This window comes from Neomonachus schauinslandi, chromosome 9 (assembly GCF_002201575.2).
Source record: "Neomonachus schauinslandi chromosome 9, ASM220157v2, whole genome shotgun sequence".
Lineage (NCBI taxonomy): Eukaryota > Metazoa > Chordata > Mammalia > Carnivora > Phocidae > Neomonachus > Neomonachus schauinslandi.
The window spans coordinates 50506205-50533953 of record NC_058411.1 but is presented as its reverse complement, the minus strand read 5'-3'; the positions used below and the strand labels follow the sequence as shown (position 1 = coordinate 50533953).

Here is a 27749-nt window from a genome sequence, read left to right as displayed (position 1 = left end):
TTTCACTCATATGTAGAATTTAAGAAACAAAACAAACAAAAAAAAGGGACAAACAAAAAAACAGACTCTTAAATACAGAGAACAAACTGGTGGCTGCCAGAGAAGAGGTGGGCAGGGAGATGAGTGAAATAGGTAAGAGTGTACTTATCATGATGAACAATGAGAAATGTACAGAATTGTTGAAACAACTGTACACCTGAAACTAATATAACACTGTATACTAATTAGCCTTCAATTTAAAAAAGTAGGAATTTTTTTATTTTTTATTTATTTATTTTTTATTTTTATTTTTTAATTTTTTTTTAAGATTTTATTTATTTATTTGAGAGAGAGAGAATGAGAGACAGAGAGCATGAGAGGGAGGAAGGTCAGAGGGAGAAGCAGACTCCCTGCCGAGCAGGGAGCCCGATGCGGGACTCGATCCCGGGACTCCAGGATCATGACCTGAGCCCAAGGCAGTCGCTTAACCAACTGAGCCACCCAGGCGCCCCAAAAGTAGGAATTTTTAAAGACATGGGTTGTATAGTGTGTGTATTTTAAAGACATGGTCAACATATGGTTAAGTGTATGATACTGCTTAAATTAGAAATGAAAGAAAATTAGTGTAAAGAAAAAAACTGACAAATATTCTGTAACGTATAAACAGAGTCAAAAAGTGGCCCAAAATTTTAAAGTATAATTAGTATAATTTAAGTAATGTGTTTAATTTAACCCGGATGAAAATTCACATATGAAATTTAAACTTAAAAATTTTTTCTTCTCTTCTTATGGCTTCATTCACTCATTCATTCATTCATTCAACAAGTGTTCATTAATAGTATTCGCTGTGCCAGGAACTCCTCCAGGTCCTGGGGGGAGGACTTCTATTTATACTTTTGCTTCTCTTCTCCCCATCTCTTAAAATTTCACATTATATTCGTGTTCTCTATTGCTGCTTTTTGGGAAGGTTTCTAAACCAGATATTCCAGCTAACCTACTCATTCTTTGGCTGTGTCTATTCTGTATATTTACACTAGTCACTTATTTATTTTAGCAATTACATTTTTTTTATATCTGTTATCACCAAGTGGTTTTTCTTCATTGCTAGTGTTCTTCCTTCTATTTCTTATATCATCCCTGCTTTCTCTGAAGATGTTGTTTTGTGGTATTTAAAATAGTATTGTTTCTTATTACTCCCATTTATTGTGAAATGGATTATTTTGTCTTCTTTATTTCATAATAATTTTGTTTTTGATTGTGCATATTTTTTTCCTAAAAGACCCCTAACTACCTTGTCTGATACTGTCTATAAGGGTGAAATAGGCTAGTTGCTTGTTTGTACTCCTCTGGGAAAGGGGAAGAGTGCTTCAGGTCAGAGAGATTCTGGTTTCAGCGTCAGTCCCATGATTCTCTATCTTCCCATCCTGGTCCTCCTCAGGGATTTTCTCCCTCCAGTATCTCCAGTTTCCAATACCTCAATTCCAGGTACTGTCTCTGGGGAGTTGTCTGTTGAAAAGGTCAGGGGAGGGGACAGGGGAAAGAAAAGAAGAAATGCAGGAGCCGGCCATCTTGGCTGACCTCACCACTCTACAGTGTCTACCCTCCGCCAGGCTCTAGTTCTCTTTCTCAATTCTCCTTCTAGTGTTTCAAGTCAGTCAGAGTCTGCTTTCTTGCCCTACGGTAATGTCAGGTAATAATCCATCTAAAATAATATACAAAGGAAGAAAAAAAACCACCTCACCTATAATACAAAGTCCTCTCTCAAATTAGCTCCAAAATGTCACTAGCTTCTACTCCAGCTTGATTGTCTCATCACACATCTGTCTCTTGACCAGAGCTCAGGTGTATATTGATTACTGACAATATTTCTGCAATCAGTTATCCTTCCTCCCCCACTTTTTATGGTGGTATTTTCATTGTTATATTACCAGGATAGAAAGCAGAAAGTTTGCTTACCTATGGCTAAATCTGAAAATCCGTCCATCTTAAATTTATATGATTGTACTATTTTGCTACTGTCACACTGATTAGCTTACTTGGTACTCCTTAAATTACGTTTTATGGGAAGCAGGTCTTCCGTTCTACAGATAAAGATGCCATGGCCACAAAGCATTCAATGGCCTACAAAAGGCTGAACTGTTAGACATTTTTAACATCTTTCAGTCAATGAAGAACTATCTTTATATTTAGTTACCAAGAAGGAAAGACAGCCACATTCACAATACATTATCCAGAAAGTTCCACGCAGACCATGAGAGTTTGTTTTCTTTGCTCCTTGCTATAATTTGATACTGTGATTTCTGACATGGTATGGCATTTATGATTGTGACAGGCTGTATTAGTCTGCATGCACTGCCATAACAAAATACCATCAGCTAGATAGCTTAAACAACCAGACATTTATTTTCTCACTGTTCTGGAGGGTGGAAGTCCAAGGTCAGGGTGCCAGCATAGCCAATTTCTGGGGACTGCTCTCTTCCGAACTTGCAATGGCTGTCTTCTCAATGTCTTTTCGCATGACATGAAACAGCAAGGGAGCAAGGTCTCTGGTATCTCTTCTAATGGGGGTACTAATACCATTAGGAGGACTCCACTCTCATGACCTCATCTAAACCTACTGATTGATCTCCCAAAGTCCTCATCTCTAGACAATAGACTCTGAAAAACAAACTGAGGGTTCTAGAGGGGAGGGGGTGAGAGGATGGGTTGGCCTGGTGATGGGTATTAAAGAGGGCATGTTCTGCATGGAGCACTGGGTGTTATACACAAACAATGAATCATGGAACACTACATCAAAAACTAATGATGTAATGCATGGTGATTAACATAACAATAAAAAATTAAGAAAAAAAAAGTCCTCATCTCTAAATATTATCACATTGGGGCACTGTATGTATCTGGGGGAGGGAGAGCTGCAACATATGGATTTTTGAGGGAAGCAACTCAGTCTATAGCACAAGCCATCCCTAGTTTGATTCTTATATCCTGCTTTTAGTTGCATGTATACGTTTACCTCTTTCTTTTTCTGGTTCCAAGATGTGGTCAACCTACTATGTAGGTTGGTCTCTCAGCTATGCTTCCCTCCCTCAACCCAGGGCCAAATTTTCTGACTTTGATGTTTAACTCTTTCAAATCTACTTTAATTTTACTAAATTCAGTTAATTTCCATCCTTATCAAATTCTTTACCCCCTGTGGGGGGACTTAACTTGAACTTTCTCTCTCTGGTCAATTAGACCAGATAGTGTGTTATAGTGAATAACAGTGTGTGTCATTCAGAAATTAGTGTATCAGATGAGAATCATGACTTTCTTAGTTTGTCTACATTTTAAACTACCTGTGAATAATGAAATATAAGTGCATGAAATTATCTGAAATTGCTCTTTTATGTAGCAATGTTTTATTTGGGGTCCAACAATAGGCTTTTGATGACCACACTGCTTTAAATCTTTCATTGGAGGAATTGCATGATTTTATAATGAAGAAAATGAGTAATGAGAGAATTTAAGGAAGAATCAAACTTCTACATCAAACTAAATACAATAAAAATTTTAATTGAAGTTTTTCCTTAGGTATAGTGTGAAATATAGATTATTCATGAAATGTTTACTAGAGGAAAAAAATAAAATTTGTCTAAAATATTGTGTAAATTAGATCCTAGACTAAAGTAAATATTTTGGTATAATTTTTGCTTAGTGATAGTGTTGACTTCCTTAATTAGTATTCACATTTTTATTTCTGCTTTTTCAGATTCAGCTTGGACTCAGCTACATTTTATCTAGCTTAATTATTATTTTTTTAAAGATTTTATTTATTTATTTGAGAGAGAGAATGAGAGAGAGCATGAGAGGGGGGAGGGTCAGAGGGAGAAGCAGACTCCCTGCTGAGCAGGGAGCCCGATGCGGGACTCGATCCCAGGACTCCAGGATCATGACCTGAGCCGAAGGCAGTCGCTTAACCAACTGAGCCACCCAGGCGCCCATCTAGCTTAATTATTAAAAAATTCCCTTAGCACCACTAATAAAAGAGTCACTGAGGTGTGTCAAAAAGAGCTTGAATTTACAATTGAAGGCACACATTTTATTTTTGGCTTCCTGAGCCTTTGTCAGCCGAATCTGTCAAAGGAGGGTGACACCACCTCTTCCACACAATTCACAGGATTGTTTGAGATGAAAAAGATATAAGTGGAATCAATTTACACACTATAGAATGTTACACATTAAGAGTTGTTAGCACATATGATGCATTTGCTCTTTAAAAAATAGCTATAACTCATAATCTGGCTGAAACATTGGGATCTACTAGTTTATCTATTATAATAAATAAAATTCTAATAAATGTAATAAAACTCTGCCCTGAAAAAATTTGATTTTACATGCAAGTTTCTTACCTTTTAGAGTTATTATAGGAATTAAAAAAATTATTTATTTATCTATTTAAGAGAGAAAGAGGGGGAGAGAGAGAGAGAGAGAGTGAGCACACACGGGCGGAGGGGGAGGGGCAGCGGAAGGAAGGAGGAGAGAAATCTCAAGCAGACTAGCACCAAGGAGCCAGAGGTGGGGCTCCATCTCATGACCTGAGATCATGACCTGAGCCAAAACCAAGAGTCTGACACTTAACCAACAGAGTCCCCCAGGCGCCCCAAGTTATCACAGGAAATTGTACTAGATATTTTTCCAATTTCATTTGCTCTTACTTCTGATAGTTGTTCATGATTTATCCATAATCTTATGTTGCTCATTTTTATATATTCATAAGAAATTAAGTATCTGGCTGAATAGAACAAACATATGCATTGCCAGGGAATAAAATATATTTTCTATCTGGACAGTATATAATTCAATCTGACATTAGAAAAAAAGAATAAAATATTTTGATATTTTGATTTGGAGTCAAATCTGATTTGGTTGTTATTTCTTCCTCTTCATTCTTCAAAACTAAGCAATGCTAGAGTCCTCCAACAATATTTTCTCCTGTCTTAGGCAATATTATAGCTCCCAATCCACCTGAATTTCTTTGTATTCACTGAGTGATAACATGTACTCCCTTTCATAAAATCTTCTCATCTTTGCCTTATTTGTTCTCTAGAATCTAATTTTAGTTCTGTGTCTGATCTGCTGTTGCTGAACATGGAGAAAATAGTAGTTCTAATATGTAAATCTGAATATTGTAATATACCAAAAGGAAAACTGTGCACAATCCTAGCACAAATATTTCCAAACTAGAGGTGAAATTAACAATCACAGGCAAATTTTTGCTTGGTAAAACCCTATTTGCCATGTTTATTTATTTTTTTTGTTTATTTTATTTTATTTTTTTTTAAAGATTTTATTTATTTGACAGAGAGAGACACAGAGAGAGAGGGAACACAAGCAGGGAGAATGGGAGGGGGAGAAGCAGGCTTCCCGCAGAGTGGGGAGCCCGATGTGGGGCTCGATCCCAGGACCCTGGGATCAAGACCTGAGCCAAAGGCAGATGCTTAACGACTGAGCCACCCAGGCGTCCCTATTTACCATGTTTGTTGAAAGATATTAAATTGAAGGATTTCTTTAAATATTGCCATAGATAAAGCAGTTAGTTACCTTTATATGTAGGTTGTATTTAAAAAAAGATACTCCTTGTGGCAGAAAATGCTGGTATTTGTGGCAGAGAGACCCTATACTGACTTCCAGTGATTCTTATCTCTGGTTTTCAAGTTTTTTTGTGTAATTCTTTCCTACTGAAAGAGGGAAGAAACTGATGGATGTCACTTCAGTAATTATGTTACAATATAAAAATTTCATCCTAGCTGACCAGAGTGCTAGAGGTTCTTCTTGCTGGCCTGATGAAGTAGACATCCATGTTGGGAAGCCCACATGACAAAGAATTACAGGTGGTCTCTAGGACATGCAGCTATCTTCTAGGACATGAAAGTGGCCTTAGCCAGCAATGAATAAAACACTTGGGTCCTCTACATACAACCATAAGGAAATTAATTCTTTCAATAACCTTAATAAGTTTGGACATGATTCAACTTCCTGTCTGAAGGTGAGCCTCCAGATAAGAACATTCCAGGCAACACTTTGATTGCAGCCTTGTGAGACCCAGAACAGAGGATCTAGCTAAGCCATGCCTGGACTTCTGACACACAGAAGTTGTGAGATTATAAATGCGTGCTCTTTCAAGATGCTCAGTTTTTAGTAATGGGTTAGGCAGCAATAAGTAACACAGTACCCTCAATTCCATTGCTCATCAATAGAATATATTATGAAGTCTCTGATTAAACATATTCTTGTCTTTTCAAGTTATTCTGAGACCTCAATTGCCATGGTTCCTGAAAAGTTGCCTGTCAGTAATGGTGTTATGTATTCCAGGGATAAAACCGAGATTTTCCTTGAAAATCTCCACTTAATTCCATTGCAATATTTTCAATTAAGGCAATTTAAAATATATATGAGCAAGTGTGATATAATCTTAGAATAAAATCTATACTCCATAGCTTTTATTGCAGATACACCAATAGGATTGTCTCCAATGAGATGCAAGTAGAAAGGGTATCTAAAACTACTCCTTTTTAAGGAAGTTTCCTTAAAAAGAGGTAATTCACTGAAATGTAGAAGTAATTAGCTGGGACTTCAGTAGCCATTAGTGCTATAAGATGTGCCATCTACTGATGATGATTGAACAATACGATGGAAGAGACCCAAATCCCTGAAGACTTTGTGGAAGAGCCATTATGTTAGTTTCTGAAATGATACTTCAAGGCTTAACCTGAGTGTAATAATTTTCTATCTTGTTCAAATCACGGTTACTTGGGAGTTTTACTGATACTTTCAGATACTTGAAAAATAATAACATACATAATTAATTTGTGAATTATAAAATAATATAGTATTACAACCTACACATCTCTAGTTGGCTGAGGAGCAAGAACCAAAATGACCCTAGTAAAGGCATACACAAGGGTCACCATAATCTAGTAGTGGAATACACAAAGGGCTAGTATTTAAGAATAAAGTAATATGTGAACAAAGGCAGAGAGTCTTGAAAATGTGTAATGATTTGGTGGCAGGCGGCATGATCTAATTTGACTAGAGTTGGCGTAACTGGTAGGATTGAAGGACAGATGATTTTATATATTCTATTTGGGATATTAATGAGTGATTTGAAAATTCATGACAATTAATTTATATATCACCTACAGGCCATGAAGATCATCAACATTTTCCAGTAAGAGTAAGACACATTTTCTAGGAAAATAAAGTCCCACAGTATAGAAAATGGACTGAAAGGGAAAGAGGCTGAATATTCAGATATCAGATAAAAGTCTACTGTAATATCCCAGATAAGAGAATATAAGGCTTTACAAGTGCAATAGGGATAAAAATAAAATGATAGATTCAAAATACCAAACAAATATACAACTGATAAAACTTAGAAACTGACATGATGGTGAAAGATTTCTGGGAGAAAGTATTTATTATTCTATTTCTGGTGTCCACCCTAGTACCCAGCAATTAGTAGTTACACAGTAAATAATTGTTAAATATTTTCCAGATTGCAAAACTTTCATCAGAAAGGAGACAATACATATAGGTTGTTTCATGTGTAATTATACTTTGTAGTTATGCAATAAAAATTCTTATAGAGTATATATTCACTGTTACCCATTAAAGAAAACACTATTCCTTTAATATGTTTCATTTAAAAGAATCTAAAATTGTCTCCATTGATCAAATTTCTAAATGGTTTATAAGTCTAAATTTTATATAACTGTGTATATATACTTCCTGGAACTTGTAAAAATTCTCCATAGAAAAACATGATAAATGGTGTTTAGGTTCCTACCATTGTTCACAAAGCTTACTTAAACCATAAAACAAACAAATAAAACTATGCTTATCTTTACCATAACGATATTAGTAAATAAAAGAAATGCAAATACACTGTATTTTGTGGTATTATAGTTAATATTTTCTAACATGGACAGTGAGCTACAAGCTAGGCTGTTCACTGTTCCCAAAATATCTTTGCTTACCTTCTTCTTTTCCTTTGCAGGAAAATATTCTCACACCCTGACCTCTCAGTAAACACAACCCCACTCACCTACGCCATATACTCCCACACAACACACACACATGATATAACTGGGAAAAGGAGGTGTGAATTTTTTAACTTTCCTGGGAGCTAAAGTAAATATAAATCTGAGGGCTGCCATTGCCTTTTAGTTCAATTCTGTACATTTTGATGCATAGTGAGATCAAGTTCACTTTTGAGTGACTGTAAAAACTTCATGACTAGTGGAAGAGGGATCTTGAATTTGATAAAATAGCTATAATAATAAAAAAATTAAAATTTTCTTAATTTGGCTGTCAGGAAATAAATAGAATTGTCTTCAAAGATCTGTTTTGTGGATAAAGAATATATGCATAAAGAATATATGTCTTCTTGTATATATCCTATTCCTTAGTTCCCTCAGTATAGCTTCAAAGGGTTTTGAATTGTGGGAAATTCATAAGGATTACTAACTGTGATGTGTTTTAATAGAAGAAATAAATGTCTTTTTGAAGTTTCTTCAGACCTCTGATTCTACAGAATCATTGATTTCTTTATACAACTGACCCTTGAACAACAGAGATTTGAACTACATGTGTCCACTTACACATGGAGGTTTCTGGTTTTTTGTTTTTGTTTTTTGTTTGTTTGTTTTTACAGCACAGTACTATAAGTGTATTTTCCTCATGATTTTCTTAATAACATTTTCTTTTCTCTAGCTTACTTTATTGTAAAAATAAGGTATATAATACATGTAACATACAAAATATGCAGTGAGGTCACCATGTAAGTAGTATTGTCCTAGGGACTTCTGGTTTTGTTTGAATAGTTCATTTTAAGAATCAAAGTAGAAATCTTTAATTTCAACTGAATGTTGATAAAAGGGATTGCAAAATCAAGAGGTGGTAAGGATCCAGCAAAGGGGACATCTTCACATTCTTTGGTTAGTCCATTACATTTTACCTATCTAATATCACAAAAAACTATTTTTTTTAATATCTCAAGGTGATTCATGTTTAGAAAATTTTCTTATAAGAACTTATGAATAAAGATTTATATTACCAATGAACAAGTTTTAATTAAGTCTGAAACACTTTAATCATAATATTTACAACTGCTTTTCAGATAATATACAATGTCCAGTTTCTTCTTTTACTAGCATGAATACTCCAACTATTAAAACTAACTTTACCAGAACAAAATAATCCTGAAAAGGAATAAAAGGAATATATCCTTTCAATGTATGTCTAAACCCTAGCTCAAAAATCACACAAATTTACCTTAGTATATAGATTATAAAATAATTTACATAATTACCTAAGATTTAATACAGACTTAATATTTCTTTTAATATACTGTAAGATAATGACATCAAAAAGTATTTATTGATACTTCTTTTCTAATTTATTATATACCAGATACAACTTTATTGCTTTCTGTCTGAATATTTGTAAACCAAAGGTAAGCCAAGGACAAAATTGAGTTTCACCACATAGAGGTAGTAAATAAATAAGAAGAAAAAACACTCTTTCTACTATTAAGAAAACCAAAGCAGGTGTTGGTTAACAAGCAATTTTAGACTTGCAAAAGAAAATATGTATTAATATTTGCAATGTGATCTAAAAAAAGCTAGTTAAGATTTGTCACTTTATTACTTAAACACTCAAAATAAGCAACCTCTTCACCAAATCTTCTTGAATTCACATAAGCTTCTAATTTTATAGGCACATAAACTGCTACTACTAAAATAAATTTGCCTTGAAAAGAAATGAGTAACTCTAGCTATAGCAGACAAGCTACTCATAGTATGTTCCATGGATTTGCAAAACACTTTCTTATATTGAAGATCCCTTGATCATATGGTGAAATACTTAGAATCTTACCTGTAACAAGAAAGCTGCATCTCCCAGCTCCAGCTTCATTTATGATGCTGCAATTATAAACCCCATAGTTTTCATTGGAAAGACTCTTCACCGGGTATTCTGTGTACTCTTGAGAGTCAAACTGACCAGTCCGTAATAATTTATTGCCCAAGCGCCACTCATAGGTCAGCACCCGTATTGGATAGGCTCTCAGGACCCGGCAGCTCATAGTAACACTTCGGTCTTGTCCTTGCCGGATCTCCAGAAATGCTGGTTCCACAGCAGGAGGATCTGTAGAAGACATGTTAAAAACAGATGAAACACATGGTTTTCAATAAGCCAAGGGCTATTCTTATTGTGAGAAGCTATTTTTTTTTAAAGATTTTATTTATTTATTTGACAGGGAGAGACACAGCGAGAGAGGGAACACAAGCAGGGGGAGTGAGAGAGGGAGAAGCAGGCTTCCCATGGAGCAGGGAGCCTGATGCAGGACTCGATCCCAGGACCCTGGGACCATGACCTGAGCTGAAGGCAGATGCTTAACGACTGAGCCACCCAGGTGCCCTGAGAGAAACTATTTTTTTTTAAAGATTTTTAAAATTAATTAGTTAATTAATTAATTTGACAGAGAGATAGAGAGCGAGCACAAGTAGGCAGAAGGCAGAGGGAGAGGAAGAAGCAGGCTCTCCGCTGAGCAGGGAGTCCAACATGGGGCTCGATCCCAGGACCCTGGGATCATGACCTCAGCCGCAGGCAGCCGCTTGATCAACTGAGCCACCCAGGCGCCCCGAGAAGCTATTTTTAAGAACACATCTAGCAACAGGGAAGAGTCAGAGGTGGGTGGAGAACAAACCAGGAATTTCAGCTTGGGATGGGAAATGGGAAACATCGTTTACTGACTGTGGGCAGTGAATGAGATTCATTGCTTTAAAAAAGCATTTGCAGGTGAAAGTAGCAGAGTTCATTTTTTTTTCTTTCTAGTTACTTCCCAGAACAAAATATCAGGACTATGTTTGGTTTATACTGTCAGCAACCAGATGATGTTCTAGGTGGAAAATGCAGAATCTCCAAAGTAGCATAAGACTTTGAAACAGATAAAGCCATTGGTTCATGTCAGTGAATTCTTTTTTTTTTTTTTTTAAGATTTAATGTATTTATTTGAGAGAGAAAGAATGAGAGAGAGAGAGAGAAAGCACGCATGAGAGGGGTGAGGGTCAGAGGGAGAAGCAGACTCCCCATTGAGCAGGGAGCCTGATGCAATGCGGGACTCGATCCCAGGATTCCAGGATCATGACCTGAGCCGAAGGCAGTAGCTTAACCAACTGAGCCACCCGGGTGGCCCTCAAGTCAGTCAATTCTAATTATTCCCAGTTTGGCTTCTGAGTATCCCTTATTTAATAGAATAGGTAACTCAAGTATATAATTCATTTTCTAAATTATTTGGTCTGAACTTATTTGGCTAAAAGTCATAATATTCATGTGTAAACCTTAAGCAAACTTTGCAAGTTATACCACAGGTGGACATTCACTGCAATGACTAACTTACCTGTTTTAAATGTTTTCTTTTTCTCTATTATTAAAATTTGCTATATTAGGTACCTAACGTTTTTGTTCTTGGTGGAAAGATTTCTAAAAAGAGTTACATACTTCTCTCATTATGTAGAATATGCAAAATATAATCCTTTTCTTAATGACTCCTAGTAGTTATATTAAATAACAATTACTTCCTGGGCACTAACGATGGGATTCATTTAATCAAATAAACCATGTGACCACTCAGGACTGCATTGCACAACACTATTGCATCCTTGACTAGATGTGTATGACACCCTCTTGAGTTGTGCAGTATAAAACCCGTACAACTCTACTTGGCATCTCTTCCATCAAGATGCTAAAAGGTTTTAGAAATGCCACACCAAATTTGCCGTCCACTATTCTTTTCATGTTATTCCATCTACGTGTTATACTATCCCTGTCCCTTCTCATTGCCAATCTGTTGACTGACCCTTGCTTCTTTCAACAAATATGTTTAAACTATCTTACTAACTCTAATTTTATTCATAAATTCAATTTTGAGCTCTTCCTATATAACTGCTAAGAATTTTTAAAAAATGAATGAGAAAAAATTCCTGTCTGCATGTAATTTATGATCTAACACAATAGGCAGATATTTAAATAGCTGATTTACAAAACTGAGAACAAAAAACAATTCTCAGGTAGAAAGTAAAGAAGTGAATAACACTGTGAAGATTGACCAGGCAAGGCATCTCAAGGAATGTGATACTTGAGCTTTGTCTTCCAGGATATATAGGAAATGGTCAGGTGGGTAAACAATAAGAGAGGATATCCTATGTAAGGAGATTAATATATACAAAGGTAAAGAGAAGATAGAAAGGAGGGGATGTTCAGAGAAGTATAAATGAGTTAGCATAGCTGGTGCACAAAAGGTGCATGAGAACTTGGGAGAAAATAAAGATGGAAAGAAAGACAGGGACTCTATTCAAGGATTCTTGAATGTCATGTTATGGAATTTAGGGTTTATTCTTTTGGTATTGAGGATCATTAATTTTTTTCTATTGTACCTCATAATCCCCTTCATTTATTTCATCCATTCCCCCCCCAATGCCCCTATGCCTTTAAATGACATCAAAATGTGGTTTAAAAAGAAGCCCCTACGTCAATTACCAGATTGTTTTCTGCATCTATGAGAAGTCTGTTTCTGTTTTGTTTGTTTCATTTGTCAGATTCCACATGTAAGTGAAATCATATGGTATTCGTCTTTGATTGATTTACTTCACTTAGCATAATACCCTGTAGGTCCGTCTAAATTTTTTTTTAAATGAAGGCTTTATTAACTAAACCAATCTTTTAGAAAGACTATTGTGGCAGATAAGAGGAACATAGACCTCAAAGGGAAGAGTCTGGTTACAGAGAAAATGAGAACATCATTGCTGAAAGCCTGAACTAAGGCAATGTCAGCGAAACCACAAATGATGCTTTAGATAATGAGATGGATAATGGTGTCAGTGACAAAGATGGGGAAAGAAGGAGGGGTAATTTAGGGTACAGTGGACATGCTGGACATGTTGAACTTGTGCACCTGCTAGTCAAACAGCAGGGATACCTAGTAGGCAGGTGTTTTTTCATTTCCAAATATATAGGTTATTTTTTTATTGTCTCTTTGTTCTGATTGTTTGCTTAATTGAGTCATGGTTAGAGAAAATAGTCCATATGATTTCAGTTTTCTGAAATTTGTTGAAACCTGATTTATAGCCCAATATATAGTTGATTTTTGTTCTATGTATGCTTGCAAAGAAGGAATAGTCTGCAGTTTAGGGATGTGATGTGGTATTGGGTCAAGTCTGGCAAATGAGTTGTCCAAATCATCTACATAGTTGTTGGGTTTTTACCCTACTAATTCTACTTGGATTAATTTAGAAGAGTGGTTAAACTCTTCCAAAAGGGTAGTAGTTTAAAAACAATTATTATAGTTCTGTCTCCTTTTTGCTTTACATATTTTGAGGTTATGCTACTAGGTACATACAAATTTGAAATTGCTTTATTTTATTGATAAATTGAAGCTTTTATCATTTTGCAATAACCTCCTTCATCTCTATTAAAGTTTTATTATATAAAACTCTACTTTGTCTCAATTAATGAATATAGTTACTCTGACATTCATTTAGTTAGTGGTTGCATGTTATGACTTTTCCATTCTTTTAAAGTTCCATTATCCTTATATTTTACAAGCATCTCTTTTAAACAGCATGTGGTTATATTCTATTTTTTTAAGAAAGTCTGGAAAACTTTTTATTTTACCCAGAGCACTTAACACTTTATTTACATTTACTATGACTACTTATATATTTGAGTACAAATGTACCTTCATGTTTTGTACTTTCTATTAATTTTTGTGATCTTTTTTCTTTGTCTTTTGTCAGATTTAATGGATTACATGATTATTCCAACCCTTTTCCTGCCACTAATTTTAATTCTTTTTTCTTCTCTTAAAACCTTTTAGACATTATTATAATGTTATACCTGCACTATTTTTTAGAATTGTCCAGATATACACTGACTCATTTGCCTTTAATTCCTTCTTTCACTACAGACCTTACAAATCTGTGATCACTTTCCAAATTTTATCTAAAGTACATCATTTAGATTTATCTTTAGTGACCTTTCTGATCTCGATTTTCTGAAAATATATTTTTAACCTATTCTTAAAAGATGTTTTCCTTGTACATAGGATTAGAGATTGGCAGTTATTTTCCTTCAGCATATTAGATACAGTTCTACTGTCTTCAGATGACCATTACTGCTGTAGAGAAGTAAGCTCAAAGTTTCACACTTTGAAGTCACTGTGGTTTTTTTCTACAGCTACTCTTTCAAATGTTTTTACCTTTGATGTTCTACAGGTTCAATATAATGTTTTTAGGTAGAGATTTCTTTGTACTTAACAGTTTGTGATTTGCTGGGCTTTTAAAATCTGTTGATTTAAGTTTGATGTCTTTCACCTAAGAAATTTCTGGAAAATCTCATCATTAGCTCTTAGAATACCTGTGCTTTTTTCTTTCTATCCTCACTTGAGTGTCCTTTGCATTCTGTCTTCCATGTCTCGTATACTCTCTTCCAAGTTTTCCATTTCTTGCTTTTCCTGCATTGCATTATGAATAAATTCTTCTGAGCATTAATTCTTTCTTCAGCTCTACTTAATCTGCTAAACCCATCCATCGTGTTTTTAATTACAATAATATAGCTTTCAGTGTTCTGAGTAGTTCTTTTGTATACCTGTTATGCCATTACTTTTATACTTTCTCATTATCCGCCAACATAGTAAGGTTTGTCTCTTATTTCTTTAAACAAAGTAATTGTTTTATACTGTCAGATATTTCCAGTTATGGTTTTAAGGATGTTTTTCTGTTGATCTTCTCTCAGGGTAACTTGTTTCTGTGTATTCTTGGTTAATTTTGAGTATGTGCTATTCATTGTTCTTTAAAAATATTTATGGGAATTCTTTAATGCCTAAGATGATGTTTCCTTTCTCTAGAGAGATTTGTGTCTACAGACAGCTACTGACCTCAATGTCTAGGATCACATTAATCTAAGTTCATGGATGAAGGTTTTACTTTAATCATCCAGGTGATATGAATTTGAGTTAAAAATCCAGATAAGAGGCAATTTGTGATTATAACATAAAGTATGTGCTCCCACATCACCCCTACCTTGCTCACTTCAAAGACAAGTTTCTTAGAAGTAGGAATGTGTAGACTGGGTTTACTTCTACTTTACTCTTACCCTATGGATACAGTCCTTTGAGTTCCAACTTCTGTGGGTAAAATTTTCCCCCAGGATATACTCTGGGTTTGGAGTTCTGCACCCCTTGGCCAGAAATGCCATCAACACTGAAGCTTAAATTCGCCCTTGTCAGCAAATGCCCTCAGGGCAAAATCAGCCCCATTGTCTTGCTTTCTTATAAATTTGACATCGTATTTTTAAAATAAACATTTTAATGCTTTTAATAATATATTTAGAAACTTCCTAGCATTTTGGTTGTTTGCACTGGAAGGAAGTTGAGGAATATTTTGTCTAATATATATCCAGAATCACACACATGTCTCTGATAACCAAGTGGAAATATGGATCTAAAGCTCAAAATGGAGGCCTGGCTGCAGGGTATGGTTTTGTTTTGTTAAGATAGCTCAGAGAGAACATAAACAAAGACAAATAAAATGACAACTTTGGATTTACTCCTGAATATAATCACTTATGGAGTTAGAGGAAAATAAAAGCTACTATAGGAGAATAAATATAAATAAGCAGAGAGATAAGTGGATCCAGAGAGCTGTATTACAAAAATTAAAAGATTTTAATGCATTATTTGAAGTAATAAAATGTGCCAAATATTAGCAATATACAACTTTAGATATATATATACATATATATAGCCTTATATATATATATAAAGCAATATACAACTTTAGATATATATAGACAAGTTTAATATCATAAATGATTATAGCAAGAGTATTTTCTGTGGAGTATATGTGTGTTGAAGATTTTTGGCATGTGAAGGGATGGTTAAACAGTAGCGATCAGGAATGACACCTATTCGTTCAATAATATTGTCCATGATTAGAAAATATACTTATCTATTAATTCTACCTTCAAAGTATATCAGGAATTTATACATTTCTCTCAATCTCCACTGCCACTATTAACTCTCACATGGACTACTTCAAATGTCCTGCAGTGGCCTTCAAACAGGCCAGTGTGCTTCCTTTTTTGACCTTCTATGTCTCGGATATTGGTCAGATACTCTTTTACAAGAGAAATCACCTCTTGTTATTCTCCCATTTAAAACACTTTATCGACTCACCCCTGCTTTTTAACCCGTCCTACAAGGTCCTACAAGTTCTGGCTCTGGCCATATTCTCAACCATTTTTATCTTAATTATATTTCAGAAACATACGTTTTCTTCCTATTTCTGCATGAGAAGCCCTTTCTGGATTCTTTCTTCCCCAGTTGTTCTTTCCTTCACTTTTTCCATGGCTGTCTGATTCTCATTGTTCATATTTTACCTCTTTAGAAAGCCCACTTGACTACCAATTAGTTAAGTATCTCTCCTACTATTAATAACAAAATGTTAGTAATAATTGTATTTATTTCCTGCATAGCAACACCATTTGTTCATATCTAGTTCATGTAAGTTCCATTATAAAGGGACTTTAAACTCCCTGTCATTGCATCATCCTCTGTATCCTCTGTATACCCAACATTATAGCTAGTGCCAGATCATTACTGAATGAATGCATAAAAGAAGAATGAATGAATGAATGATGTAAGAGGGTAAAGATGTCCGCAAGATCTTCAATATTCCTTCCATCAAGACCTGGGTTCTATGTCTACTCTGTGGATTCTGTGTTCAACCAATAGATCAGAAGTAATGTTCCATCACTTTCTAGGCCCAGGCCTAGACAGGAGACTGGGAGTTTTACTTTCTATCTCTTAAAATACTTATTCTGGGAGTGCTGACCCATGAAATAAGTCCAACTACCCTACTAAAGAAACCATCTCAAGAGGCCCTGAGATTATACTGAGAAGGAAAGGGCAGAGTTAAGGTCAGCCTTCCAGCCATCCCCACCAGGGTTCCAGACATGTGAGGCCATCTTCTACCTTCCAGACCAGACCAGCCATCGTCAAAATACCACCAAACAGAGGAATAGCCCAGGCAGGTTCTCTTCAAATTCTTGACTCGCTAGGGACTAGATAATTAGATATCATAAAATGCAATTATTTTAAGCCCCTAGGTTTTAGAGTAGTTCACTACACTATAACAGATAACTGAAAAAATGCCTCTGAGCCTTCAAAATTCATCAGTTTGATATTATGAGTGGAGACTTGGTAGAGTCAAGCAAAAGGACAAACGGACAGGGCCATGGGGAGAACACAGTTTAAGCAACAGACCTTGGATCCAAGTTGGCTCCGGAAGGATATGAATTCAGAAAGAAACTAATGGGGGAAGACAATCAATAGATTGAATTACTAGGACAATTTAAAAACCTGCAAAGCAAGTACACTGAGGTCAACAGTGTTAGGAGGCCAGTAAGTTTTAGTTGATAACTGAATTTGTTGGAATTTAATATTTCAGAGTGGGGAGGTTTGGAGTGATTATAGGATCAGAGGTATATTCACTGGAATGAAAAGCTGAAGTGGAGTAGAGATTAATGATACTAGAGTCAAATGCAAATATGTTAAGTGAATACACGTTTACTCTCATTATATTTGTTTTTGTCTAAGCGTTTGCAACTGCTTATCTTCTTATAAATTTGTTTTTAAATGGCAAAGGCCAAAATATAATTAATTGTACTTACCAGGGCAATATCCTAAAATACATATTTATTTTTGTATGAATGTTTTTCTATGGGAATTCTTTGAATGTGTCTGACCTATTAGATCATTTCAAATAATGGATTTTTTAGACCCACACTATATATGAATGTGTCATTCATCCAAACCTAGAAGATTCAGTCCACTAATTTATTAACAGCCTATAAAAACACTGGATAGTGTTGGGTTAAATCTCTTCAAACACAGTGTATTTTCAAAAAGTTCAACAGAGTCTGGGTTGGAAAGCATCCCTAAATGAAAGTAATCATTACTGTTATTTAATAGAATGCCCAAACTACTTGGATTCCAGGGTGGTTCCTTAACCAAAATAAGCGAGAAAATGTGAAACTGAGCACACTCACTGTAATCCAGTCACATTTGCCTATGGAAAACTTACGTGACGTAAGGTGCACTTTAAGCAAACTGGGTATTAATGAGCTCAGCATTTCATTCCTTAGAATACCCAGTGAGAAGAGACCTACACAGTTAGGATTAAATGGTGTAGTGTGAAGACTTTAAATATGATGAAAAAAAGCTTCAAGTGTGAAAAAAGTTAGAGTTCACTATTCTGATAAAATAAGTGTTTCATGGTGTAAGAGTTATTCAGTATGCTTTATTATGAAGCATTTAATTTTAAGAAACTGTAAATAAAAAAATTATTGTGAGAAAAAAACCCACTTAGATAGGAAAGACTCCTTAGGAGAGATAAATAGGTAATTGTGTTCTGTTCAATTGAATAAATGATTCTAAATTTATACCATTATATTCTAAAAATATACCATTATATTATATTAAATCTATTCACTTACATTAGTAATCTCTGGTTCAAGTTTTTCTTGTTAAACCATCTCCCTACATATATACTGAAGGGAGATGGTAATAAAAATAATAATTATATATGTTGATATTGAATGTTTACTGAGTTCTAGGTACTGTGTTAATATATTCACATGATTTATCTTTTTATAATAGTAACTAATTTTATAGAAGACAGTGAGGCACAGAAATGTTAAGCAAAGTCAGCAGGCTAAAAAGTAGCAGAAGGATTCAAACAAGTCAATTTGACTCCAGAGTAGGCTCTTAACTATAACCTATGTTTCATTCTTTGCAATTACAAATACTACCAATTTTTCATGATTAAGTGCTTTCCTACAATATTTCCTTTGAAAACATCGGTTATTAAGGTTATTAATTAAAATAGACATTGGTCTTTTCACACTGTCATTTAGAATGTATAAACTTGTATAGGTCAAAAATGGAAAGCATGTTTTATGGAAAGCATAAAAGTATTGCAATAAAACTGCTAGGTTAAAGAAAAAGTGTTGTTAATAATGGATTTCAAACCAGATTCAAAATGTAGTGTATATAACAAAGTACTTCATATAAATGAATTTCTGTATTATCCATATATTAATATATATAATGAGTGCATGTAGAAGATTAGCTTTTAGGTAAAGGTGTAACATTTTAAAGTTATTAAGGATTTTGATTGGAATAAAATTATTAAGTAGAAAGTGCTCACAATTAATTCGGTTTTTAGTATTTATTATTCTTGTACCTACTGGTTCCAGATGTCTGGCAAGTGTTCCAAGTAGGGTATGGTTCTAAATCTTTAAATCCATGTACAAATGTCTAACTTATTTGGAAAGAGTAACCCATGAAAACACCCCAACTATAGAGAAATGTGTACTAGTGTTTATTTCTTAATAAGGGGATCAGAGACAAGTTCATGATTTCTTCTAACACTGTATATGAATAAAACTTTACCTCTGTTTCTTAAAAACAATTGCCAAGTACCAGAACTGTAAACAAAACAATACTTTTGATTTACACAAATAATAAAAGACATTTAAATATATAATAAAAAAGCTTTCAAGCTAATTTTTTTAAATGTTAATATAACCCATTTTTAAGTCTTTAAGGGAGTGTAAGACTATGGATGTTACCTATGCATAGGACCCTCTTCAGTTTACTTATAGTTAAAAGAAGAAAATAATCACCTGTTTGGAGAACTTCAATGTACGTATCATCCTAGTTATTTAACTCTTAGAGAGGTCACTGCTAAACATGTACACATTAGGGTCATTTCTTCTCAAACCATTTCTTTTTTTTTTTTTTTTAAGATTTTATTTATTTATTTGACAGATAGCGAGAGCAGGAACACAAGCAGGGGGAGTGGGAGAGGGAAAAACGGGCTTCCTGCCGAGCAGGGAGCCCGATGTGGGACTCGATCCCAGGACCCTGGGATCATGACCTGAGCTGAAGGCAGATGCTTAATGACTGAGCCACCCAGGTGCCCATTCTCAGACCATTTCTGCTCAAGTCAAATACTTGTCCAATTAAACACTTGTCTGTTCTTTGCTGTTCTTTGTTTACAGAGATCTGGGGAAATTGTGCTCTTAATAATAATAATTTAAAATCCAATACTTAGGTGGGAAAATCCAGGAGTTTGAATGTTAGGTCAATGAATTAAATTCTTCTGTTGTCCAATAAAAATAGTGAAGTTGCTACTTTTAGTGTAGGACAACCTCTCTTTCTGTGTCTGTGTGTGTCTTCTCAAACCTCTTCATGGTCTTGCAATTATATCTATCTTAGTGGTAAGGACACTAAAATTCAGAGATGATTGGGAGTAACCCGTTTATGCACTGAAAAACACTAAGCATATATGAACCCAGGCCAATTTACCTTCAAAATATTAGCCATTTAGACTTTACCATGTGATTTCTCTAAGCATTATGTTACTATAAGGATATGGATTCAAAATATCCTTACTTTATTTGTATCAATCAAGCACATAGAGAATTCTTAGATAATGCTGGGTACAAGATGATATATTAGGGGATTAAATGAAATGAATAAAAAATGGCTCCTGTTAACATACAGTTTACAATCTTAGTATAAAGGTAATATCTTAATAAGTGTAAGTAAGCACAATTTAATATGAACAAGCTATATGTGAGTTTTTATAAGGCAATAACTGATTAATTGCTGTAGTATAATGGGAAATATATATTTGATCTTTGTTCTTGATTCCTGGCACAGAGTTCCTAAAACTCTTGGAATTTCCTGAGTGATAAGAGCGCCCTTTGTTATTTATGACAAGCCCCTTTCAAGCACACAGAAACTTCTGCTAATGAGGTGAACCCTAACCAGACCCTAGCTAAGGATGTGGGATGTGGGCTGGTTTCCAGAAAGATCAAGCCATGATTAGAAGATTGGCACTTTCTGTCCCATCCCCTCACCTCCAGGAAGGGAAGAGAGGCTGGAGATTAGAGACTTAGTTCAAGTACTACTGGCCAATGATTTAATCAATTATGCCTACATAATGAAACTTCCATTAAAAATACCTCAACAATGGGGTTAGGGAGCTTCCAGGTTGGTAAACACTGAAGTGCTAGAAGAGTGGTGCCCTTGCAAAGAGCAAGGAATCTTTCCACTACCCCTCCCTGCCACCCCATACCTTACCCTAATGTATCTCGTTCACTTGGCTGTTTCTGAGCTACATCCTTTATAATAAACTGGCACATTTAAGGAAAGTGTTTTCTTGAGTTCTATGAAGTATTTAGCAAATTATCAAACTTGGAAGGGGAGGAGGTCTTGGGAACTCTCAAAATTATAGCTGGTTGATTAGAAGTATGGATGGCAATTGGGAATTGTATCTGGTGTCTGACATGCAGGTAATCTTGCAGGACTCAGCCCGTTAACTCGTGGGATCTACACTAACTCCAGGCAGTTAGTGTTGGCACTGAATTGAATTTTGGACTCCCAGAGGTTTCAAAGAATCAGATAATTGGTGTTGGGAAACACAGTACTTATTTGATGTCAGAAAGAATAAGAGAATTGCTAACCAAGCCTTAAAATAAGCCCAACTTATTCAGCAGAGAAAGATATGAATAAAGATGGACTTAACCAAACCCTGCAAACTTCTCAATATCTTTTTCTAAGTGTATATTAAAAAATGGGGATTGAAACAACACTTTTAGGATTAATCTACTCTGTATGGCTGTGCAAGCACATTTCACGTACTTATGACCTCATTTAATCCTTACAACAATCTTATTTATTTATTTACTTACTTACTTAGAATTTTTTTAGAGAGAGAGTGAGAGCACATGAGCAGGAGGGGCAGAGGAAGAAGGAGAGAGAATCTTAAGCAGGCTCCCCACTGAGCACGGAGCCCGACTCAGGGCTTGATCTCAGGGCCTTGAGATTATGACCTGAGCCAAAATCAAGAGTCCAATGCTCAACCGAGTGAGCCACTCAGGTGCACCCTCATGTCAATCTTTTAAAATTATATTATGATCTCCATTTTACATATAAGGAACCTAAATCTGGGAAGTTACATTCTTGAGCATCCCACACATTACAGGTAACAGACTTTAGATCCCAAACTGCTTGACTTCAAAGTCCGTGTTCTTTTCAACACAGCAACTTGAGGAAGCAGTATCAAAAGCAAATTATAAATTAGTCTTTAGTGTAATGTTAGTCTACCTCAGAAGTTGGCAATACAGGGGAATGCAGTTTTAAAAAAAATTGTCTATAACATTTGTAAACAATTGGCAGGAAAACACCACCAAAGATTTGGCAATACACTTTACAAAATTAGTGTTCCCCTCTCTACACAAATATTTTGAGATTCTTGGTAACTATTACCTCACATCCTTAACGGTTTTCTCTGCAAGATGAAATTCTGGAATTACAGTGCAGAATTATTAAATTGTTATACTATTGAAAATATTTGTATATTTGTATTATCAATATAAGGCACATGATGGATAATATATAGAACCACCACAATTGCTTCCTCATAACAAAAGTGATAGATACTCAGTACACCTGTTTTATGGAAGCTTTGTTTTATAAGATTAATAAATAGTATTTATTATTTAGCCATACTGTTTCTAGGTCTAAAAGAAAGTGAAGAATAAACCAACTCTGGATAATCCAAGGAGGTTTTTAATGATCCAATTGATTTAATTATTTGGATAGTTTCATTGATGAAATCAGCCCTAAAATCTACTCCGATTTTTCCTTTACAGACCTTTAGAGCTTAACTATGTGTCCATATAACTGAACAAGCTGGTTTCAAAGCTAAAATACTTCCATAAAAGCTGGAAACTTGACTCAGAGCAACAAAGTCAAGTAATATTTGAGATGGAGTCCTTTGTGAAGAAGCAGAAGAAATGCAAGAAACTAAGTCCTCAAAACCTCGACCCTTTCTGTCCTTTGTATTCATTAATGCAAGGAATATTTCAAAACATAAGCAATAAGGATCATTTTAATAAAACTAGCCTTTTAATTAATTCTAAGTCAACCAGGAAAGCCAATTAAGCAGAACAACCTTCTCAGAAAATGAAATTGCAATATCCACAATTTGTGCCGATGTCTGATTTACAATGCATAGTAAATGAAAAAAATAAGTGACTAGATTTGACAAGTTTTGGATCTGGACTGTAGACTATGATGTCATGTAACTATCCTTGTGTTTTAAAAATTGATATATGTTATAAAAATTCAGTTTCACAATTAGTTCAGTTTAAAATAAAACTGAACATAAATAGAATCATTTCTTCCACTATCACCTCAGAATAAGTTTTAGGACTGAACAAACTGAGGAACCCATCGAATGTTCACTTTTATATAATAGAAGAAGAATCTGCATTCAGAAGCTGCAGTAGCTTACCAATGATCACAAAGCCAATTCTCAAAACTTTTGGACAAGAGCTTACATTTTATATTTAGTTTTAAGTTCAGGAGGTGAAATTCAGTTCATTCTTTTCCAAGAGGATGTACAGTTTCTGATGGAATTAAAGGGGAATGGAAAGATCTATAAAGCAGTGGTTCTGACATAGAAAATTAAACTTTGAATAAATTAAAATAAAAATCGTTGAATATTGTTGTGGTTCTGGTACGAAAATAAGACACAGGAATAAGAGATGTGGATTTATAGAGATGACTTGGGGACTCCTCTAGCACACGCACTGGGGAGGTTTAGAAAAGAGAACATGACATTGGGAATAGGAAAGTGAAGTAAGTAGAAGGCAAGGTGAGAGGGCATGGTTTACGCAAACAGATTTTGGCAAAAATAAAGGAAACAAAGGAAAAGTTAAGGTACTCAATACAGTAGAAGTCCTGCATTTTCACGGAAAGTGCAATGGTTATTTGATAATAGCCCCAATTAAGTAAAGCATGAATGAGTTTGGTCTAACAAAAATATATTTAAAATGTTGCATTTTCTATCTGGAAGTCCATTATACATAGCCATTTCATATGCTGATTGCTCTTGTTAAATCATTGGATTTTACTTAAGAAAACAGATGCCTACTTTGACAAATGAAACATGAATTCATTCACCCTTTACAAATCAGATATATAGATAATACAGATCCTTACTACAATAGTGAATTTAGTATATAAGAAATTTTCAGAAATAATGAGGGGGACTCAACAAAGAATTATCCTTGAAAATCTTGATATGAAATAATGAAGCCTAACCTAGGCCAAAAGTGGATATGTGTTGCTTTAGACTTGGTAGAAAGGAGCTATTAAAAATGGTCTCCAACACCAAAAATGTTAGCGAGTAGAAGCTGCACAGTTTTCAGTTTTTGCTCTTAGCTTATGATATCCTTCAAACAGTGTTTTTATATTTGGTAGATACTTTAGTTATCTTACTTTCTTTGAAGGTTGAAGACAGTCTTCATGTAAATGTATTTATACATAAAATATTTTCAACAAAAACAACAAACAAATAAGAAAACAAGACCAAAATGATTATAATTCCAGTGGCTGCAAAACTGTATCATCAAATATAGTTGTAGTTCCAATATGCAAATAAGATACACTGTTTTAATTTACTTGTCTGCCTTATAATAACAAAGATAAACATCTTCATGAAAAAGACTTAAGAACAATCGCTCATATCCAGAAAATACTTAAATTAATATATCATTCTAATTAATATATCATTCTAATATATCATTCTAATTCAATATTCAAAATGGCTTCTTCATTTACTATAATTTGATGAAAACATTTAGTATACAGTATGTCCCTCTTATTTGTGGTTTTCACTGTCCAGTTTCAGTTACCTGCAGTTAACCACCATCCTGAAGGATGTAAGACATAAGGTCAGACAGAAGGACAATAGAAGCCTAAGGCTACATCACAATGCCTGTGTCATTCACCTCACTTCATCTCATCATGGACATTTTATCATTTCACATCATCACAAGAAGAAGGGTGAGTACAGTATAATAAGATTTTTTTTTTTGAGAGAGAGAAACAGAAAGAGAGAGGAACAGAGAAGAGAGAATTCACATTCACATAGCTTTTATTAACAGTTTATTGCTATCATTGTTGTATTTTATTATTAGTTGTTAATTTTTTTTTTTACAATTTCTAAACTGAACTTTATTATAGGTATCTATGTATAGGAAAGAGCATCGTAATATAGGGTTTGGCACCATCCACGGTTTCAGGCATCCACTGGGGATCTTGGAATGTATCCCCTGTGGATAAAGAAAGACTATTGTAGAGGCTAATAGTCAAGAAGTACCTTAAATATCATTTATGTAGAAATAGGAGATACAGGTAGTGATTTAGACAGCCATGTGTTATGCTACTGACATTAATTACAGGGATCTCTAGTGAATGCTTTCAAGATACACTACATACTTCAAAACAGTTAATGACTACCTAAAAAACCCCTGTATTGTTTCACTATATTTCACACAGTGGTGAAGACAGAAGAAGCAAAGCCCTTTTTTTAAAAAAAAATTTTTATTGTTATGTTAATCCCCATACATTACATCATTAGATTTAGATGTAGTGTTCCATGATTCATTGTTTGTGCATAACACCCAGTGCTCCATGCAGAACGTGCCCTCCTCAATACCCATCACCAGGCTAACCCAACCTCCCACCCCCCTCCCCTCTAGAACCCTCAGTTTGTTTTTCAGAGTCCATCGTCTCTCATGGTTCGTCTACCCCTCCGATTTCCCCCCCTTCATTCTTCCCCTCCTGCTACCTTCTTCTTTTTTTTTTTTTTCTCTTAACATATATTGCATTATTTGTTTCAGAGGTACAGATCTGGGATTCAACAGGAAGCAAAGCGCTTTTTAATACGCTGTAAATTCTTGTATATCAAGGTACTGTATATCTGAAGTTTCAGCTACTGGGATTATTGTTGGTAACAGAGGAAGAAATGCTTTCATTGCTTCTGCCAAGTCATAGTTGCTGCATTTGCAAACATTGGGAAATGTTATAGAAGCCCTATTAAGAAGTGCTAAATCTCTCCTAAAGAATGATTCAGAGATGTAAGACAGTATTTATATCTCCATTCACACATTTTGGGATGTCTTTTGGTAATTGTGCATTTATATTAAATACTGAGTTTGCAAAATAGGTGCTTTCCTAGAGTTTCTGTATATAGATGCATTGACTGAAATGTAAACACATTTGGGTTAGTGTGTGACTTTGTAAAATGCCTATATTTCAGATTCGGAACAGTTCTGACCATCTCTGATTTTAAAAGCCTTTGTTTTCATGGTTCAGTGCTATTGACTATAATTCAATAAACCAGTTACACATATCCTATCACTGCTAGGTCAAACTAATTTCTATCCTTTTTAAAAGAAGAGTAAGATGAAGGAAATGTATGTTGGAAAATGGTAAAGAAACAATTTTGAATATAATTAGCAATCAGCCCTTAGACAGTTGAACCTGGAGAAAGTGGTGGATAAGGTCAATAGCCACTTCAAAGACTAATTTATGAGCTTAAAGATTGAGCAAGTCAAAAATGCTTTAAAGTTTTCTTGCTGGCTAGCAAAAAATTATGCTAGGGAATCACTGTCAGTCAGCTCACCCCAATATTGTTTGTAAATTAAGTTATAACTACTAAGAAAAATAAGCGATTAAGAAATCAGCAATTAAAGAGTTTATAATAAAGCTCTTTTCCCCTTTATTATTAGAAATATAACTTTCTTTTGGCTTCACAATTCGCCTCTCCGTCTAGACTGGCTTCTTTTGAGAACATGTTTAGAAACAAATGAAAAATATTGTTCTAGTCTGGGAGAAATTACTGGTTATAAATATTTTTCACAGATAATGGACTGTTGAATTTATATTTTTAAAGGAGCAACCAAGCAAAATTCAAAATTTCATATATTTTATGAAAAGTACATTAACATATAAAATTGGGTCAAAAATGTTGATAATTCTTTTGCATTCACCTATGTGTTTTGAGAATTCAGCTGAATATACTACATCCATTCTTCTGTTCTATTATTAGTTACCAAGGCAAGGATGTGACCATAATCCTTTAAGACTATAAAGGGAGTTCCTGAATTAAGAGAAAATCACAAATGTTCATCTACCTCCTCTTTCATTTCTACGAAAAAATACTTAGAGGTTAGAGCAGGTTAGAGCATTTTAAATAATACCATTTGAATTTGGAATAGGTCTAAGGGCATCCCCATGTAATGTATTAACCTTTCCTTCATGTTTGAAAATGACCTCACATTAGTAAGTAATGAATTTCAAGCTGGTTCCCCCAAGAAGGATGGCCATTCTTTTCCTATGTCCATGGGCATGTCCACTAGGAGTTGGGCTGATAGGATTCGTATGAGTGCCCATGAAATAGAGCTAAGGCTACTGGCTCTAACAGATTCTGAATCCATCATCTGGGATAGAATTTACTCTTGAAATGATCAGATAAGAAAGGGAGGGCATTTATTTTTCCCATTTTATAGATGGAGAGACTAAAGTTTATATCATTTGCACAGAATAAAGGGTGGTATAGTGATTACAGTTGTGGTTGGAAAGGTAATAGAATCACCTGGATAATTAAAAAGACAAAACAGGGGGCGCCTGTCTGGCTCAGTTGGTTAAGCATCTGCCTTTGGCTCAGATCATGATCTTGGGTCCTGGGATTGAGCCCCGCATCAGGTTCCCTGCTCAGTGGGGAGTCTGCTTCTCCCTCTCCCAA

At 34.8% G+C, this 27749-nt stretch overlaps 1 protein-coding gene across 1 annotated transcript in view; it reads right to left on the bottom strand.

Annotated features, from left to right (window-relative positions):
* Positions 1-27749, bottom strand: part of MDGA2 (MAM domain containing glycosylphosphatidylinositol anchor 2) — an 802844-nt gene that overhangs the window by 109413 nt on the left and 665682 nt on the right. The window contains exon 9 of the mRNA XM_021701373.2: positions 9895-10164. Within this exon, the coding sequence (XP_021557048.2) occupies positions 9895-10164 (270 nt within the window). The remainder of the gene's footprint in view (positions 1-9894; positions 10165-27749) is intronic.